Raw genomic sequence first — 20230 nt, 5'->3', positions numbered from 1 at the left:
ATTTAGTGACTAATGGTGATTTAGTGACGAATGGTGATTTAGTGACTAATGGTGATTTAGTGACTAATGGTGATTTAGTGACTAATGGTGATTTAGTTACTAATGGTGATTTAGTGACTAATGGTGATTTAGTGACTAATGATGTATGGTGATTTAGTGACTAATGATGTATGGTGATTCAGTGACTAATGGTGATTTAGTGACTAATGATGTATGGAGATTTAGTGACTAATGGTGATTAGTGACTAATGGTGATTTAGTGACCAATGATGTACGGTGATTTAGTGACTAATGATGTATGGTGATTTAGTGACTAATGGTGATTTAGTGACGAATGGTGATTTAGTGACGAATGGTGATTTAGTGACTAATGGTGATTTAGTGACTAATGGTGATTTAGTGACTAATGGTGATTTAGTGACTAATGGTGATTTAGTGACTAATGATGTATGGTGATTTAGTGACTAATGATGTATGGTGATTCAGTGACTAATGGTGATTTAGTGACTAATGATGTATGGAGATTTAGTGACTAATGGTGATTAGTGAGTAATGGTGATTTAGTGACTAATGATGTATGGTGATTTAGTGACTAATGGTGATTTAGTGACGAATGGTGATTAAGTGACTAATGGTGATTTAGTGACTAATGGTGATTTAGTGACTAATGGTGATTTAGTGACTAATGGTGATTTAGTGACTAATGGTGATTCAGTGACTAATGGTGATTTAGTGACTAATGCTGTATGGAGATTTAGTGACTAATGGTGATTTAGTGACTACTGCTGTATTGAGATTTAGTGACTAATGGTGATTAGTGACTAATGGTGATTTGGTGACTAATGATGTATGGTGATTTAGTGTAATGGTGATTTAGTTTTATTATGATTTAGTGACTAATGATGTATGGTGATTCAGTGACTAATGATGTATGGAGATTTAGTGACTAATGATGATTCAGTGACTAATGGTGATTTGGTGACTAATGATGTATGGAGATTTAGTGACTAATGGTGATTTAGTGACTAATGGTGATTAGTGTCTAATGGTGATTTAGTGACTAATAATGTATGGAGATTTAGTGACTAATGGTGATTAGTGTCTAATGGTGATTTAGTGACTAATGATGTATGGTGATTTAGTGTAATGGTGATTTTTATGGATATCTTTAAGAAATGGCTTTCTTCTTGCCACTCTTCCATAAAGGCCAGATTTGTGCAATATACGACTGATTGTTGTCCTATGGACAGAGTCTCCCACCTCAGCTGTAGATCTCTGCAGTTCATCCAGAGTGATCATGGGCCTCTTGGCTGCATCTCTGATCAGTCTTCTCCTTGTATGAGCTGAAAGTTTAGAGGGACGGCCAGGTCTTGGTAGATTTGCAGTGGTCTGATACTCCTTCCATTTCAATATTATCGCTTGCACAGTGCTCCTTGGGATGTTTAAAGCTTGGGAAATCTTTTTGTATCCAAATCCGGCTTTAAACTTCTTCACAACAGTATCTCGGACCTGCCTGGTGTGTTCCTTGTTCTTCATGATGCTCTCTGCGCTTTTAACGGACCTCTGAGACTATCACAGTGCAGGTGCATTTTTACGGAGACTTGATTACACACAGGTGGATTGTATTTATCATCATTAGTCATTTAGGTCAACATTGGATCATTCAGAGATCCTCACTGAACTTCTGGAGAGAGTTTGCTGCACTGAAAGTAAAGGGGCTGAATAATTTTGCACGCCCAATTTTTCAGTTTTTGATTTGTTAAAAAAGTTTGAAATATCCAATAAATGTCGTTCCACTTCATGATTGTGTCACACTTGTTGTTGATTCTTCACAAAAAAATACAGTTTTATATCTTTATGTTTGAAGCCTGAAATGTGGCAAAGGTCGCAAAGTTCAAGGGGGCCGAATACTTTCACAAGGCACTGTATGTGGTTATCATGTGGTTGTCGTGTGGTTGTCGTTTGTGGTTGTCGTGTGGTTGTCATGTGGTTGTCGTTTGGTTGTAGTTTGGTTGTCGTGTGGTTGTCGTTTGTGGTTGTCATGTGGTTGTCATGTGGTTATCGTTTGGTTGTAGTTTGGTTGTAGTTTGGTTGTCGTGTGGTTGTCGTTTGTGGTTGTCATATGGTTGTCATATGGTTGTCATGTGGTTGTCATGTGGTTGTCATATGGTTGTCATGTGGTTGTCATGTGGTTGTCGTGTGGTTGTCGTGTGGTTGTCATGTGGTTGTCGTGTGGTTGTCGTGTGGTTGTCGTGTGGTTGTCGTGTGGTTGTCGTGTGGTTGTCATGTGGTTGTCGTGTGGTTGTCATGTGGTTATCATGTGGTTGTCGTGTGGTTGTCGTGTGGTTGTCGTGTGGTTGTCATGTGGTTGTCGTGTGGTTGTCATGTGGTTGTCGTGTGGTTGTCATGTGGTTGTCATATGGTTGTCATGTGGTTGTCATGTGGTTGTCATGTGGTTGTCGTTTGGTTGTAGTTTGGTTGTCGTGTGGTTGTCGTTTGTGGTTGTCATGTGGTTGTCATGTGGTTATCGTTTGGTTGTAGTTTGGTTGTAGTTTGGTTGTCGTGTGGTTGTCGTTTGTGGTTGTCATGTGGTTGTCATATGGTTGTCATGTGGTTGTCATGTGGTTGTCATATGGTTGTCATGTGGTTGTCATGTGGTTGTCGTGTGGTTGTCGTGTGGTTGTCGTGTGGTTGTCGTGTGGTTGTCGTGTGGTTGTCGTGTGGTTGTCATGTGGTTGTCGTGTGGTTGTCGTGTGGTTGTCGTGTGGTTGTCATGTGGTTGTCGTGTGGTTGTCATGTGGTTGTCGTGTGGTTGTCATGTGGTTGTCATATGGTTGTCATGTGGTTGTCATGTGGTTGTCGTGTGGTTGTCATGTGGTTGTCGTGTGGTTGTCGTGTGGTTGTCGTGTGGTTGTCGTGTGGTTGTCGTGTGGTTGTCGTGTGGTTGTCGTGTGGTTGTCGTGTGGTTGTCATGTGGTTGTCGTGTGGTTGTCGTGTGGTTGTCGTGTGGTTGTCGTGTGGTTGTCGTGTGGTTGTCGTTTGTGGTTGTCATGTGGTTGTCATGTGGTTGTCATATGCTTGTCATATGGTTGTCATGCTCCTCAGGGTTCTTGAAGAGCCGGGATCGTTCCCACCAGAAGTTCTACTCCCAGATGATCAAAACCCAGATGTTTATCCGGTTCATCGAGGAATGTTCCTTCGTCAGCGATAAAGACGCCAGTCTGGCCTTCTTCGACGAGTGTGTTGATAAGGTAAGATGATAATGCCCTATAGTATTCTCAGTGTGTTGATAAGGTAAGATGATAATGCCCTATAGTATTCTCAGTGTGTTGATAAGGTAAGATGATAATGTCCTATAGTATTCTCAGTGTGTTGATAAGGTAAGATGATAATGTCCTATAGTATTCTCAGTGTGTTGATAAGGTAAGATGATAATGTCCTATAGTATTCTCAGTGTGTTGATAAGGTAAGATGATAATGTCCTATAGTATTCTCAGTGTGTTGATAAGGTAAGATGATAATGTCCTGTAGTATTCTCAGTGTGTTGATAAGGTAAGATGATAATGCCCTATAGTATTCTCAGTGTGTTGATAAGGTACGATGATAACGTCGTATATTATTCTCAGTGTGTTGATAAGGTAAGATGATAATGTCCTATAGAATTCTCAGTGTGTTGATAAGGTAAGACGATAATGTCCTATATTATTCTCAGTGTGTTGATAAGGTAAGACGATAATGTCCTGTAGTATTCTCAGTGTGTTGATAAGGTAAGATGATAATGTCCTGTAGTATTCTCAGTGTGTTGATAAGGTAAGACGATAATGTCCTATAGTATTCTCAGTGTGTTGATAAGGTAAGATGATAATGTCCTATATTATTCTCAGTGTGTTGATAAGGTAAGATGATAATGTCGTATATTATTCTCAGCGTGTTGATAAGGTAAGATGATAATGTCCTATAGAATTCTCAGACTAACATTCTAGCCTGGCTTAACGTCCTATAGAATTCTCAGACTAACATTCTAGCCTGGCTTAACGTCCTATAGAATTCTCAGACTAACATTCTAGCCTGACTTAACGTCCTATAGAATTCTCAGACTAACATTCTAGCCTGGCTTTCTTGAGTGTGTCAGTAAGGGAGTTTGTCCATAGAGAATAAGTTGGACCAGCACACCATAAATAGTATTCAACAAAGCATTTCACTGCACGTAGTATTGCATCATTCAGTGGTTTGTTAGTCTTCATGTACTGTATTTCCAACCATGTATTTATTACGTAGAACGAGTCATTCACAGGACACAGTCCATGTATTTGAAATTGTAGGTGGTCCTTAAATTAAGATAAGTTTATCAGTCATCTGAGTTGTTTGTGAGATTCAGTATCTCATCCAGAATGTATTCATAATGTATCATTATACAGGGCCTTTTTCCAACAGGAAACATTCAGGAAGTTATAGAACAAACTGCAACCAGCGAACGCTTGTCCCTTTAGGCTACAATTAGTACTAGTCCTTCTGTTCTCTGGTCAATCCTTCATCTCTTTCTTTCTTTCTCCCCTGCCTGGTGCTTTTCCTCTACACTCTCCTGTCTACCTGTCCATCTACCTGTCTGTCTACCTGTCTGTGTACCTGTCTGTCTACCTGTCTGTCTACCTGCCTGGTGCTTTTCCTCTACACTCTCCTGTCTACCTGTCCATCTACCTGTCTGTCTACCTGTCTGTGTACCTGTCTGGTGCTTTTCCTCTACACTCTCCTGTCTACCTGCCTGGTGCTTTTCCTCTACACTCTCCTGTCTACCTGCCTGGTGCTTTTCCTCTACACTCTCCTGTCTACCTGTCCATCTACCTGTCTGTCTACCTGTCTGTGTACCTGTTTGTCTACCTGTCTGTCTACCTGCCTGGTGCTTTTCCTCTACACTCTCCTGTCTACCTGTCTGTGTACCTGTCTGTCTACCTGTCTGTCTACCTGCCTGGTGCTTTTCCTCTACACTCTCCTGTCTACCTGTCCGTCTACCTGTCTGTCTACCTGCCTGGTGCTTTTCCTCTACACTCTCCTGTCTGTCTACCTGTCTGTCTACCTGCCTGTCTACCCACCTGTCTACCTGGCTGTCTACCTGTCTGTCTACCTGCCTGGTGCTTTTCCTCTACACTCTCCTGTCTGTCTACCTGTCTGTCTACCTGCCTGTCTACCCACCTGTCTACCTGTCCGTCTACCTGTCTGTCTACCTGTCTGTCTACCTGTCTGTCTACCTGTCTGTCTACCTGCCTGGTGCTTTTCCTCTACACTCTCCTGTCTGTCTGCCTGTCTACCCACCTGTCTGCCTGTCTACCTGCCTGTCTACCTGCCTGTCTGTCTACCTGTCTGTCTACCTGTCTGTCTGCCTGTCTGTCTACCTATCTGTCTACCTGTCTGCCTGTCTACCTGCCTGTCTACCTGTCTGTCTGCCTGTCTGTCTACCTGTCTGTCTACCTGTCTGTCTACCTATCTGTCTACCTGCCTGTCTACCCACCTGTCTAACTGGCTGTCTACCTGTCTGCCTGTCTACCTGCTTGTCTACCTGCATGTCTGCCTGTCTACCTGTCTACCTGCCTGTCTACCTGTCTACCTGTCTGCCTGTCTACCTGCCTGTCTACCTGCCTGTCTACCCGCCTGTCTACCCACCTGTCTACCCACCTGTCTACCCGCCTGTCTACCCGCCTGTCTACCTGTTTGCCTGTCTGCCAATCTATCTGTCTGTCTGCCTGTCTGTCTACCTGCCTGTCTACCCGCTGTCTTCCTGCCTGTCTTCCTGTCTGTCTACCTGCCTATCTACCTGAGATCTTGGGTCTTGCTTGGACAGATTTACAGCAATGGAAGCAAGGTAAGCTCTCAGACCATCTTCTTCTTCTTTGTATATTCTTTACGTTTCAATGTTAAAGCTTAGAACCTAAGTTAGAACATTCTCCCCAAGCTTCTCCATGGGTTGTGACTCAGCTGCAGTGCTGGGTACAGTTGTAGGATGTGGTGTTAACCATAGAGAGAGAGACACAGTGGAGAACAGAAGTTTGAGAAAGAGGAGAGAGACAGAACACATAAAGGAACATGACATTCAACAGACCAATTCGGATCTGGATAAAAAATACTTGAATCAGTCATAGAGCCCATTGCCTTTTATGGTTGTGAGGTCTGGGGTCCGCTCACCAAACCAAGAATTCACAAAAATGTGACAAACACCAAATTCAATTAATATAAAATCAAAGTTTATTTGTCACATGTGCCGAATACAGACCTAACCGTGAAATGCTCAAGAAAGAAAATCAAATATTTGATCTTTTTAAGAAAATATTTACCAAATAAACTAAAGTAAAAAATTACACAATAAAATAACAATAACCAAATCAAATCAAAGTTTATTTTGTCACGTGCTGAATACAACAGGTCTAGTAGACCTCACAGTGAAATGCTGAATACAACAGGTGTAGTAGACCTCACAGTGAAATGCTGAATACAACAGGTGTAGTAGACCTCACAGTGAAATGCTGAATACAACAGGTGTAGTAGACCTCACAGTGAAATGCTGAATACAACAGGTGTAGTAGACCTCACAGTGAACTGCTGAATACAACAGGTGTAGTAGACCTCACAGTGAAATGCTGAATACAACAGGTGTAGTAGACCTCACAGTGAAATGCTGAATACAACAGGTGTAGTAGACCTCACAGTGAAATGCTGAATACAACAGGTGTAGTAGACCTTACAGTGAAATGCTGAATACAACAGGTGTAGTAGACCTTACAGTGAAATGCTGAATACAACAGGTGTAGTAGACCTTACAGTGAACTGCTGAATACAACAGGTGTAGTAGACCTTACAGTGAAATGCTGAATACAACAGGTGTAGTAGACCTCACAGTGAAATGCTGAATACAACAGGTGTAGTAGACCTCACAGTGAAATGCTGAATACAACAGGTGTAGTAGACCTCACAGTGAAATGCTGAATACAACAGGTGTAGTAGACCTCACAGTGAAATGCTGAATACAACAGGTGTGGTTGACCTCACAGTGAAATGCTGAATACAACAGGTGTAGTAGACCTTACAGTGAAATGCTAAATACAACAGGTGTAGTAGACCTTACAGTGAAATGCTGAATACAACAGGTGTAGTAGACCTCACAGTGAAATGCTGAATACAACAGGTGTAGTAGACCTTACAGTGAAATGCTGAATACAACAGGTGTAGTAGACCTCACAGTGAAATGCTGAATACAACAGGTGTAGTAGACCTCACAGTGAAATGCTGAATACAACAGGTGTAGTAGACCTCACAGTTAAATGCTGAATACAACAGGTGTAGTAGACCTCACAGTGAAATGCTGAATACAACAGGTGTAGTAGACCTGACAGTGAAATGCTGAATACAACAGGTGTAGTAGACCTCACAGTGTAATGCTGAATACAACAGGTGTAGTAGACCTTACAGTGAAATGCTGAATACAACAGGTGTAGTAGACCTTACAGTGAACTGCTGAATACAACAGGTGTAGTAGACCTTACAGTGAAATGCTGAATACAACAGGTGTAGTAGACCTCACAGTGAAATGCTGAATACAACAGGTGTCGTAGACCTCACAGTGAAATGCTGAATACAACAGGTGTAGTAGACCTCACAGTGAAATGCTGAATACTACAGGTGTAGTAGACCTCACAGTTAAATGATGAATACAACAGGTGTAGTAGACCTTACAGTGAAATGCTGAATACAACAGGTGTAGTAGACCTTACAGTGAAATGCTGAATACAACAGGTGTAGTAGACCTCACAGTGAAATGCTGAATACAACAGGTGTAGTAGACCTCACAGTGAAATGCTGAATACAACAGGTGTAGTAGACCTCACAGTGAAAGTAGACCTCACAGTGAAATGCTGAATACAACAGCATGCATTTAGTTTTACTTGCGTTTAAGAGCAGTTGGAGGCCACGGAAGGAGAGTTGTATGGCATTGAAGCTCGTCTGGAGGTTAGTTAACACAGTGTCCAAGGAGGGGCCAGAAGTATACAGAATGGTGTCGTCTGCGTAGATGTCGATCAGAGAATCACCAGCAGCAAGAGCAACATCATTGATGTATACAGGAAAGAGAGTCGGCCCGAGAATTGAACCCTGTGGCACACCCATAGAGACTGTCAGAGGTCCAGACAACAGGCCCTCCGATTTGACACACTGAACTCTATCAGAGAAGTAGTTGGTAAACCAGACAAGGCAATCATTTGAGAAACCAAGGCTGTTGAGTCTGCCAATAAGAATGTTGTGATTGACAGAGTCGAAAGCCTTGGCCAGGTCGATGAATACAGCTGCACAGTAAATGTCTTTTATCGATGGCGGTTATGATGTCGTTTAGAACCTTGAGTGTGGCTGAGGTGCACCCGTGACCGGCTCGGAAACCAGATTGCACAGCGGAGAAGGTATGGTGGAATTCGAAATGGTCAGTAATCTGTTTAACTTGGCTTTCGAAGACCTTAGAAAAACAATAGATATAGGTCTGTAGCAGTTTGGGTCTAGAGTGTCACCCACTTTGAAGAGGGGGATGACCGCGGCAGCTTTTCAATCTTTGGGAATCTCAGACGATACAAAAGAGAGGTTAAACAGGCTAGTAATAGGGGTTGCAACAATTTCGGCAGATATTTTTAGAAAGAGAGGGTCCAGATTATCTAGCCCGGCTGATTTGTAGGGGTCCAGATTTTGCAGCTCTTTCAGAACGTCAGCTATTTGGATTTGGGTAAAGGTGAAATGGTGGGGGCTTTGGCGGGTTGCTGTGGAGCATGCCGGGCAGTTGACCAGGGTAGGGGTAGCTAAGTGGAAAGCATGGCCAGACGTAGAGAAATGCTTATTGAAATTCTCAATTATCGTGGATTTATCGGTGGTAACAGTGTTTCCTAGCCTCAGAGCAGTGGGCAGCTGGGAGGAGGTGCTCTTATTCTCCATGGACTTTACAGTGTCCCAGAACTTTTTTGAGTTAGTACTACAGGATGCAAATTTCTGTTTGAAAAATCTTGCCTTAGCTTTTCTAACTGCCTGTGTATATTTGTTCCTAACTTCCCTGAACAGCTGCATATCACGGGGGCTGTTCGATGCTAATGCAGAACGCCACATGATGTTTTTGTGCTGGTCAAGGGCAGACAGGTCTGGAGTGAACCAAAGACTATATCTATTCCTAGTTCTACATTTTTTTGAGAGGGGCATGCTTATTTAAGATGGTGAGGAAGGCACTTTTAAAGAATAACGAGGCATCATCTACTGACGGGATGAGTTTTTACATTTTTTATTTCACCTTTATTTAACCAGGTAGGCTAGTTGAGAACACCTTTATTTAACCAGGGAGGCTAGTTGAGAACACCTTTATTTAACCAGGTAGGCTAGTTGAGAACACCTTTATTTAACCAGGTAGGCTAGTTGAGAACAAGTTCTCATTTACAACTGCGACCTGGCCAAGATAAAGCAAAGCAGTGTGACACATACAACAACAGAGTTACACATGGAGTAAAACAAACATACAGTCAATAATACAGTATAAACAAGTCTATATAAGATGTGAGCAAATGAGGTGAGATAAGGGAGGTAAAGGCAAAAAAGGCCATGGTGGTAAAGTAAATACAATATAGCAAGTAAAACACTGGAATGGTAGTTTTGCAGTGGAAGAATGTGCAAAGTAGAGACAGAAATAATGGCGCATCAATAATCATGGGCCAGGTTGCATAAAACATAAATACAGTACAATACAACACAATATAGTACAATAGAGTAAAGTACAGTACAATACAGTAAAGTACAGTGCAATACAGTACAATACAATACTTTACAATACAGTACAATACTTTACAATACAGCACAATACAGTAAAGTACAGTACAATACAGTACAATACAGTACAATGCAGTACAGTAAAGTACAGTACAATATAGTACAGTACAATACAGTACAATACAATATAGTACAGTACAATACAGTAAAGTACAGTATAATACAGTAAAGTACAGTACAATACAGTAAAGTACAGTACGATGCAGTACAATACAGTAAAGTGCATTACAATACAGTAAAGTGCAGTACAATACAGTGCAATACAGTACAATACAGTACAATATAATATAGTACAATATAATACAGTACAATACAATACAGTACAGTACAATATAGTAAAGCACAGTACAATACAGTACAATATAATATAGTACAATATAATAGAGTACAATACAATACAGTACAGTACAATATAGTAAAGCACAGTACAATACAGTACAATATAATACAGTACAATACAGTAAATTACAGTACAATACAGTAGATTACAGTACAATACAGTGAAGTACAGTACAATACAGTAAAGTACAGTACAATGCAGTACAATACAGTAAAGTGCAGTACAATACAGTGCAATACAGTACAATACAGTGCAATACAGTACAATACAATACTTTACAATACAGTACAATACTTTACAATACAGCACAATACAGTAAAGTACAGTACAATACAGTACAATACAGTACAATGCAGTAAAGTACAGTACAATACAATATAGTAGTACAATACAATATAGTACAGTACAATACAGTACAATACAGTAAATTACAGTACAATACAGTAAAGTACAGTACAATACAGTAAAGTACAGTAAAGTGCACTACAATACAGTGCAATACAGTACAATACAGTACAATATAGTACAATGCAATATAGTACAGTACAATATAGTACAATACAATATAGTACATTTTTACATTACATTTACATTTAAGTCATTTAGCAGACGCTCTTATCCAGAGCGACTTACAAACAGTACAATATAATACAGTACAGTACAATACAATATAGTACAATATAGTACAATATAATACAGTACAATACAGTACAATACAATATAGTACAATATAATACAGTACAATATGGTACAATACAATATAGTACAATACAGTAAAATATAATACAGTACAATACAGTAAAGTACAGTACAATACAGTACAATATAGTACAGTACAATATAGTACAGTACAATATAGTACAATACAATATAGTACAGTACAATACAGTACAATATAATGCAGTACAATACAGTACAATACAATATAGTAAAATATAGTACAATATAATACAGTACAATACAGTACAATACAATATAATACAATATAATACAGTACAATATGGTACAATACAATATAGTACAGTACAATACAGTACAATACAATATAGTACAATACAGTAAAATATAATACAGTACAATACAGTAAAGTACAGTACAATACAGTACAATATAGTACAATACAATATAGTACAGTACAATATAGTACAATACAATATAGTACAGTACAATACAGTACAATACAATATAGTACAATACAATATAGTACAATATGGTACAATACAATATAGTACAATACAGTAAAATATAATACAGTACAATACAGTAAAGTACAGTACAATACAGTACAATATAGTGCAATACAATATAGTACAGCACAATACAGTAAAGTACAGTACAATACAGTACAATATAGTACAATACAATATAGTACAGTACAATACAGTACAATACAATATAGTACAGTACAATATAGTACAATACAATATAGTACAGTACAATATAGTACAATACAATATAGTACAGTACAATATAGTACAGTACAATATAGTACAATACAATATAGTACAGTACAATATAGTACAATACAATATAGTACAGTACAATATAGTACAGTACAATATAGTACAATACAATATAGTACAGTACAATATAGTACAATACAATATAGTACAGTACAATATAGTACAATACAATATAGTACAGTACAATATAGTACAGTACAATATAGTACAATACAATATAGTACAGTACAATATAGTACAGTACAATATAGTACAGTACAATATAGTACAGTACAATATAGTACAATACAATATAGTACAGTACAATATAGTACAATACAATATAGTACAGTACAATATAGTACAATACAATACAGTACAATACAATACAGTACAATACAGTACAATACAGTACAATACAATACAGTACAATACAGTACAATATAGTACAATACAATATAGTACAGTACAGTGCCCTGCAGAAGGAAATACCTTGCTTTATTCTCTCTACTCTCTCTGATGACTCATATACTTTCTGTCAGCTTGAGGAAGTTGGACCGAACAAGGCTAGTTTGTTCGTTTCCAGCCAGACGCACTGCTCGATGTGTGTGTGTGTGTGTGTGTGTGTGTGTGTGTGTGTGTGTGTGTGTGTGTGTGTGTGTGTGTGTGTGTTCTGTAATAGCCTCATAGAGCAACATGAGATTATAGAATTATGTTCAGGTCAGTGGAGGCTGGATTCATGTAGACTAGGAGAGGGGGAGGGGAGTGAGTGAGGAGGGGTGGACTTGACGTATCCTTGGCATGGCAAAAGGGAGGGGTACGGAGAGGTGAAGGGGGAGAGGGAGGGAGGGGAGAGGAGAGAGAGAAGGGAGGGATAAGGACTATGATGCATGGCAGTTCAGATTATTGGTGTAAGTAGAGGGGGGAGGAGGGGGTGGGAGAAGGGAGGAGAGGAGGGAGAGAAGGGAGGGTAAGGAGAGGTGAGGGGGAGGAGAGGAGGGAGAGAAGGGAAGGGGAGGAGAGAGAGAAGGGGAGGAGAGGAGGGAGAGAAGGGAGGGTAAGGAGAGTTGGAGGGGGAGGAGAGGAGGGAGAGAAGGGAAGGGGAGGAGAGAGAGAAGGGGAGGAGAGGAGGGAGAGAAGGGAGGGGAAGGAGAGGAGAGGGGGAGGAGAGGGAGAGAAGGGAAGGGGAGGAGAGAGAGAAGGGGAGGAGAGGAGGGAGAGAAGGGAGGGGTAAGGACTATGATGCATGGCAGTTCAGATTATTGGTGTAAGTAGAGGGGGAGGAGGGGTGGGAGAAGGGAGGAGAGGGAGGGAGAGAAGGGAGGGTAAGGAGAGGTGAGGGGGAGGAGAGGGAGGGAGAGAAGGGAAGGGGAGGAGAGAGAGAAGGGGAGGAGAGGAGGGAGAGAAGGGAGGGTAAGGAGAGGTGAGGGGGAGGAGAGGGAGAGAAGGGAAGGGGAGGAGAGAGAGAAGGGGAGGAGAGGAGGGAGAGAAGGGGAGGAGAGGGAGGGAGAGAAGGGAGGGTAAGGAGAGGAGAGGGGGAGGAGAGGGAGAGAAGGGAAGGGGAGGAGAGAGAGAAGGGGAGGAGAGGAGGGAGAGAAGGGAGGGTAAGGAGAGGTGGAGGGGGAGGAGAGGAGGGGGGTAAGGAGAGGTGGAGGGGAAGGAGAGAAGGGGGGTAGGGATGGAGGGGTGAAGGGGAGGAGAGGAGAGAGAGAAGGAGGGGTAAGGAGAGGTGGAGGGGAGGGAGAGAAGGGGGTAGGGAGGGAGGGGTGAAGGGGAGGAGAGGAGAGGAGAGAGAGAAGGGGGGTAAGGAGGGAGGGGTGAAGGGGGAGGAGAGGAGAGAGAGAAGGGGGGTAAGGAGAGGTGGAGGGGAGGGAGAGAAGGGGGGTAGGGAGGGGTGACGGGGAGGAGAGGAGAGAGAGAGAAGGAGGGGTGAAGGGGAGGAGAGGAGAGGAGAGAGAGAGGGGTAAGGAGGGAGGGGTGAAGGGGGAGGAGAGGAGAGAGAGAAGGGGGTAAGGAGAGGAGGAGGGGAGGGAGAGAAGGGGGTAAGGAGAGGTGGAGGGGAGGGTCGAGAAGGGTGGGTAGGGAGGGGTGAAGGGGGAGGAGAGGAGAGAGAGAAGGGGGGGTAAGGAGAGGTGGAGGGGAGGGAGAGAAGGGGGGTAGGGAGGGAGGGGTGAAGGGGGAGGAGAGGAGAGAGAGAAGGGGGGTAAGGAGAGATAAGGAGAGGTGGAGGGAGGGGTGAAGGGGGAGGGGAGGAGAGAGAGAGATAAGGGGGTAAGGAGAGGTGGAGGGGAGGGAGAGAAGGAGGTAGGGAGGGAATGGTGAAGGGGGAGGAGATGAGAGGAGAGAGAGAAGGAGGGGTAAGGACTATGATGCTGAGTTATGACCCTGATAGACATTATTAATGCTTGTTTGTCTGGATTAACTCTTAGGATGTGATCTGTACTATTTAATGTAACCTTTATTTAACCAGGCAAGTCAGTTTAAGAACAAATTCTTATTTTCAATGACGGCCTAGGAACAGTGGGTTAACTGCCTGTTCAGGGGCAGAACGACAGTTTTGTACCTTGTCAGCTCAAGGGTTTGAACACTCTAACCACTAGGCTACCCTGCCGCCTCTACACTCTAACCACTAGGCTACCTGCCACCTCTACACTCTAACCACTAGGCTACCTGCCACCTCTACACTCTAACCACTAGGCTACCTTCCACCTCTACACTCTAACCACTAGGCTACCTGCCACCTCTACACTCTAACCACTAGGCTACCTGCCACCTCTACACTCTAACCACTAGGCTACCTGTCACCTCTACACTCTAACCACTAGGCTACCTGCCACCTCTACACTCTAACCACTAGGCTACCTTCCACCTCTACACTCTAACCACTAGGCTACCTGCCACCTCTACACTCTAACCACTAGGCTACCTGCCACCTCTACACTCTAACCACTAGGCTACCTGCCACCTCTACACTCTAACCACTAGGCTACCTGCCTCCTCTACACTCTAACCACTAGGCTACCTGCCACCTCTACACTCTAACCACTAGGCTACCTGCCACCTCTACACTCTAACCACTAGGCTACCTGCCACCTCTACACTCTAACCACTAGGCTACCTGCCACCTCTACACTCTAACCACTAGGCTACCTTCCACCTCTACACTCTAACCACTAAGCTACCTGCCACCTCTACACTCTAACCACTAGGCTACCTTCCACCTCTACACTCTAACCACTAGACTACCTGCCACCTCTACACTCTAATCACTAGGCTACCTTCCACCTCTACGCTCTAATCACTAGGCTACCTTCCACCTCTACACTCTAACCACTAGGCTACCTGCCACCTCTACACTCTAACCACTAGGCTACCTGCCTCCTCTACACTCTAACCACTAGGCTACCTGCCACCTCTACACTCTAACCACTAGGCTACCTGCCACCTCTACACTCTAACCACTAGGCTACCTGCCACCTCTACACTCTAACCACTAGGCTACCTGCCACCTCTACACTCTAACCACTAGGCTACCTTCCACCTCTACACTCTAACCACTAAGCTACCTGCCACCTCTACACTCTAACCACTAGGCTACCTTCCACCTCTACACTCTAACCACTAGACTACCTGCCACCTCTACACTCTAATCACTAGGCTACCTTCCACCTCTACGCTCTAATCACTAGGCTACCTTCCACCTCTACACTCTAACCACTAGGCTACCTGCCACCTCTACACTCTAACTACTAGGCTACCTGCCTCCTCTACAATCTAACCACTAGGCTACCTGCCTCCTCTACACTCTAACCACTAGGCTACCTGCCTCCTCTACACTCTAACCACTAGGCTACCTGCCACCTCTACACTCTAACCACTAGGCTACCCTGCCGCCCTACGCTCTAATCACTAGGCTACCTTCCACCTCTACACTCTAACCACTAGGCTACCTGCCACCTCTACACTCTAACCACTAGGCTACCTGCCACCTCTACACTCTAACCACTAGGCTACCTGCCTCCTCTACACTCTAACCACTAGACTTCCTGCCACCTCTACACTCTAACCACTAGGCTACCCTGCCGCCCCAATAGGATATTAAATCTCCACTCTGGAATCTGTGGTCTCCTCTCTGTGAATCTGTGCCAGGGCAGCAGCTACTCTTCCTGGGGTTTATTATGGATCCCCATTAGTTCCTGCCAAGACAGCAGCTACTCTTCCTGGGGTTTATTATGGATTCCCATTAGTTCCTGCCAAGGCAGCAGCTACTCTTCCTGGGGTTTATTATGGATGCCCATTAGTTCCTGCCAAGGCAGCAGCTACTCTTCCTGGGGTTTATTATGGATCCCCATTAGTTCCTGCCGAGGCAGCAGCTACTCTTCCTGGGGTTTATTATGGATCCCCATTAGTTCCTGTCAAGGCAGCAGCTACTCTTCCTGGGGTTTATTATAGATCCCCATTAGTTCCTGCCAAGGCAGCAGCTACTCTTCCTGGGGTTTATTATGGATCCCCATTAGTTCCTGCCAAGGCAGCAGCTACTCTTCCTGGGTTCCAGCAACATAAGACAGTTACTTATAGTTTAAAATACTACATGACATACATAGACCTACCTTGTTAATAGTGTTGTTAAGAAGGTGGAAACTAGGACCTGCCTTGTTGATAGTGTTGTTAAGAAGGTAGAAACTAGGGCCTGAAGGACCTGCCTTGTTGATAGTGTTGTTAAGAAGTAGAAACTAGGACCTGAAGGACCTGCCTTGTTGATAGTGTTGTTAAGAAGTAGAGACTAGGACCTGTAGGATCTGCCTTGTTGATAGTGTTGTTAAGAAGGTAGAAACTAGGGCCTGTAGGACCTGCCTTGTTGATAGTGTTGTTAAGAAGGTAGAAACTAGGACCTGCCTTGTTAATAGTGTTGTTAAGAAGGTAGAAACTTGGGCCTGTAGGACCTGCCTTGTTGATAGTGTTGTTAAGAAGGTAGAAACTAGGGCCTGTAGGACCTGCCTTGTTGATAGTGTTGTTAAGAAGGTAGAAACTAGGGCCTGTAGGACCTGCCTTGTTGATAGTGTTGTTAAGAAGGTAGAAACTAGGACCTGCCTTGTTAATAGTGTTGTTAAGAAGGTAGAAACTTGGGCCTGTAGGACCTGCCTTGTTGATAGTGTTGTTAAGAAGGTAGAAACTAGGGCCTGTAGAACCTGCCTTGTTGATAGTGTTGTTAAGAAGGTAGAAACTAGGGCCTGTAGGACCTGCCTTGTTGATAGTGTTGTTAAGAAGTTAGAAACTAGGGCCTGTAGGACCTGCCTTGTTGATAGTGTTGTTTAGAAGGTAGAAACTAGGGCCTGTTGGACCTGCCTTGTTGATAGTGTTGTTAAGAAGGTAGAAACTAGGGCCTGTAGGACCATGACAGTTCTCAATTTCCACATTATTTATTACAAGATTCAGTTGAGGTTTATGGTTGTTAGTGAATGATTTGTCCCAAATACAATGCTTTTAGTTTTTTTTTTTATATTTGTGAATGCTTGGGGCGTGCATAAAGATGGAGGAATTCAGTTATGATGTCATAGTTGGAGCACTATCCACAGAGTTTGTAAACTACTACGTGCGGCATGGTTCAATGTTCCTGTAAATTAGCACAAAATGTACCTTTTTTCGTTCCTTCAGATTGTCTCCGTCTTGGGGCTAGAACTGGGATCATGTATACTAGAGCACAAACAGAGTCACGGAGAGAAGTGAGCAGTCAGGCCAGGTTAGTAAACCAGGTTAGTAAACCAGGTTAGTAAACAAGGTTAGTAAACAAGGTTAGTAAACCAGGTTAGTAAACCAGGTTAGTAAACCAGGTTAGTAAACAAGGTTAGTAAACAAGGTTAGTAAACAAGGTTAGTAAACCAGGTTAGTTAACCAGGTTAGTAAACCAGGTTAGTTAACCAGGTTAGTAAACAAGGTTAGTAAACAAGGTTAGTAAACAAGGTTAGTAAACCAGGTTAGTAAACCAGGTTAGTAAACCAGGTTAGTTAACCAGGTTAGTAAACCAGGTTAGTAAACAAGGTTAGTAAACCAGGTTAGTTAACCAGGTTAGTAAACCAGGTTAGTAAACCAGGTTAGTAAACAAGGTTAGTAAACCAGGTTAGTTAACCAGGTTAGTAAACCAGGTTAGTAAACAAGGTTAGTAAACAAGGTTAGTAAACAAGGTTAGTAAACCAGGTTAGTTAACCAGGTTAGTAAACCAGGTTAGTTAACCAGGTTAGTAAACCAGGTTAGTAAACAAGGTTAGTAAACAAGGTTAGTAAACAAGGTTAGTAAACCAGGTTAGTAAACCAGGTTAGTTAACCAGGTTAGTAAACCAGGTTAGTAAACAAGGTTAGTAAACCAGGTTAGTTAACCAGGTTAGTAAACCAGGTTAGTAAACCAGGTTAGTAAACAAGGTTAGTAAACCAGGTTAGTAAACCAGGTTAGTAAACCAGGTTAGTAAACAAGGTTAGTAAACCAGGTTAGTAAACCAGGTTAGTAAACAAGGTTAGTAAACAAGGTTAGTTAACCAGGTTAGTAAACAAGGTTAGTAAACAAGGTTAGTAAACCAGGTTAGTTAACCAGGTTAGTAAACAAGGTTAGTAAACAAGGTTAGTAAACAAGGTTAGTAAACCAGGTTAGTAAACAAGGTTAGTAAACAAGGTTAGTAAACCAGGTTAGTAAACAAGGTTAGTAAACCAGGTTAGTAAACAAGGTTAGTAAACCAGGTTAGTAAACCAGGTTAGTTAACCAGGTTAGTAAACAAGGTTAGTAAACAAGGTTACTAAACAAGGTTAGTAAACAAGGTTACTAAACAAGGTTAGTAAACAAGGTTAGTAAACAAGGTTAGTAAACAAGGTTAGTTAACCAGGTTAGTAAACCAGGTTAGTAAACCAGGTTAGTAAACAAGGTTAGTAAACAAGGTTAGTAAACCAGGTTAGTAAACAAGGTTAGTAAACCAGGTTAGTAAACAAGGTTAGTAAACCAGGTTAGTAAACCAGGTTAGTTAACCAGGTTAGTAAACAAGGTTAGTAAACAAGGTTACTAAACAAGGTTACTAAACAAGGTTAGTAAACAAGGTTAGTAAACAAGGTTAGTTAACCAGGTTAGTTAACCAGGTTAGTAAACCAGGTTAGTAAACCAGGTTAGTAAACAAGGTTAGTAAACCAGGTTAGTAAACCAGGTTAGTAAACAAGGTTAGTAAACCAGGTTAGTAAACAAGGTTAGTAAACCAGGTTAGTAAACAAGGTTAGTAAACAAGGTTAGTAAACAAGGTTAGTAAACAAGGTTAGTTAACCAGGTTAGTAAACAAGACGTTTGTGGTAAGTACATGGGGGTCGCTGTTGATCCCCCCCCTGATCTGTAATATGGTCATGATCTGGAATCACTGATCTGGAATCACTGGTCCGGAATCACTGGTCCGGAATCACTGGTCTGGAATCACTAGTCCGGAATCACTGGTCCAGAATCACTGGTCCAGAATCACTGGTCCGGAATCACTGGTCTGGAATCACTGGTCTGGAATCACTGGTCCGGAATCACTGGTCCGGAATCACTGGTCCGGAATCACTGGTCCGGAATCACTGGTCTGGAATCACTGGTCCGGAATCACTGGTCCGGAATCACTGGTCCGGAATCACTGGTCCGGAATCACTGGTCCGGAATCACTGGTCTGGAATCACTGGTCCGGAATCACTGGTCCGGAATCACTGGTCTGGAATCACTGGTCTGGAATCACTGGTCTGGAATCACTGGTCTGGAATCACTGGCCTGGAATCACTGGTCTGGAATCACTGGTCCGGAATCACTGGTCCGGAATCACTGGTCTGGAATCACTGGTCTGGAATCACTGGTCCGGAATCACTGGTCTGGAATCACTGGTCTGGAATCACTGGTCTGGAATCACTGGTCTGGAATCACTGGTCCGGAATCACTGGTCTGGAATCACTGGTCTGGAATCACTGGTCTGGTATCACTGGTCTGGAATCACTGGTCTGGAATCACTGGTCTGGAATCACTGGTCCGGAATCACTGGTCCGGAATCACTGGTCTGGAATACTGGTCTGGAATCACTGGTCTGGAATACTGGTCTGGAATCACTGGTCTGGAATACTGGTCTGGAATCACTGGTCTGGAATCACTGGTCTGGAATCACTGGTCCGGAATCACTGGTCCGGAATCACTGGTCTGGAATACTGGTCTGGAATCACTGGTCTGGAATCACTGGTCTGGAATCACTGGTCTGGAATCACTGGTCTGGAATCACTGGTCCGGAATCACTGGTCTGGAATCACTGGTCTGGAATACTGGTCTGGAATCACTGGTCTGGAATACTGGTCTGGAATCACTGGTCTGGAATCACTGGTCTGGAATCACTGGTCTGGAATCACTCGTCTGGTATCACTGGTCTGGAATCACTGGTCTGGAATCACTGGTCTGGAATCACTGGTCTGGAATCACTGGTCTGGAATACTGGTCTGGAATCACTGGTCTGGAATACTGGTCTGGAATCACTGGTCTGGAATCACTGGTCTGGAATCACTGGTCTGGAATCACTGGTCTGGAATCACTGGTCTGGAATCACTCGTCTGGTATCACTGGTCTGGAATCACTG

At 42.8% G+C, this 20230-nt stretch overlaps 1 protein-coding gene and 1 long non-coding RNA gene across 5 annotated transcripts in view; one reads left to right on the top strand and one right to left on the bottom strand.

Annotated features, from left to right (window-relative positions):
• Positions 1-20230, top strand: part of LOC118382582 (C-myc promoter-binding protein-like) — a 144215-nt gene that overhangs the window by 86275 nt on the left and 37710 nt on the right. The window contains exons 14-15 of the mRNA XM_052501501.1: positions 3106-3251; positions 5837-5857. Coding sequence (XP_052357461.1) covers positions 3106-3251; positions 5837-5857 — 167 coding nt within the window. The remainder of the gene's footprint in view (positions 1-3105; positions 3252-5836; positions 5858-20230) is intronic.
• LOC127918232 (uncharacterized) lies at positions 14228-15501 on the bottom strand. Of its 4 annotated transcripts, XR_008099526.1 has the most exons (4): positions 15375-15501; positions 14934-15150; positions 14543-14773; positions 14228-14414 (listed from the first exon to the last, which is right to left on the bottom strand). It is a non-coding gene; the product is annotated as an uncharacterized LOC127918232 (long non-coding RNA). The 4 variants fall into 4 exon arrangements; XR_008099524.1 differs by lacking the exon at positions 14228-14414 and having other exon boundaries at positions 14428-14773; XR_008099525.1 differs by lacking the exon at positions 14228-14414 and having other exon boundaries at positions 14434-14773; positions 14934-15118.

This window comes from Oncorhynchus keta, unplaced genomic scaffold, assembly GCF_023373465.1.
Source record: "Oncorhynchus keta strain PuntledgeMale-10-30-2019 unplaced genomic scaffold, Oket_V2 Un_contig_1381_pilon_pilon, whole genome shotgun sequence".
Classification (NCBI taxonomy): domain Eukaryota; kingdom Metazoa; phylum Chordata; class Actinopteri; order Salmoniformes; family Salmonidae; genus Oncorhynchus; species Oncorhynchus keta.
The sequence above is the reverse complement of the archived record's forward strand: the minus strand, read 5'-3'. Positions and strand labels throughout refer to the sequence as shown.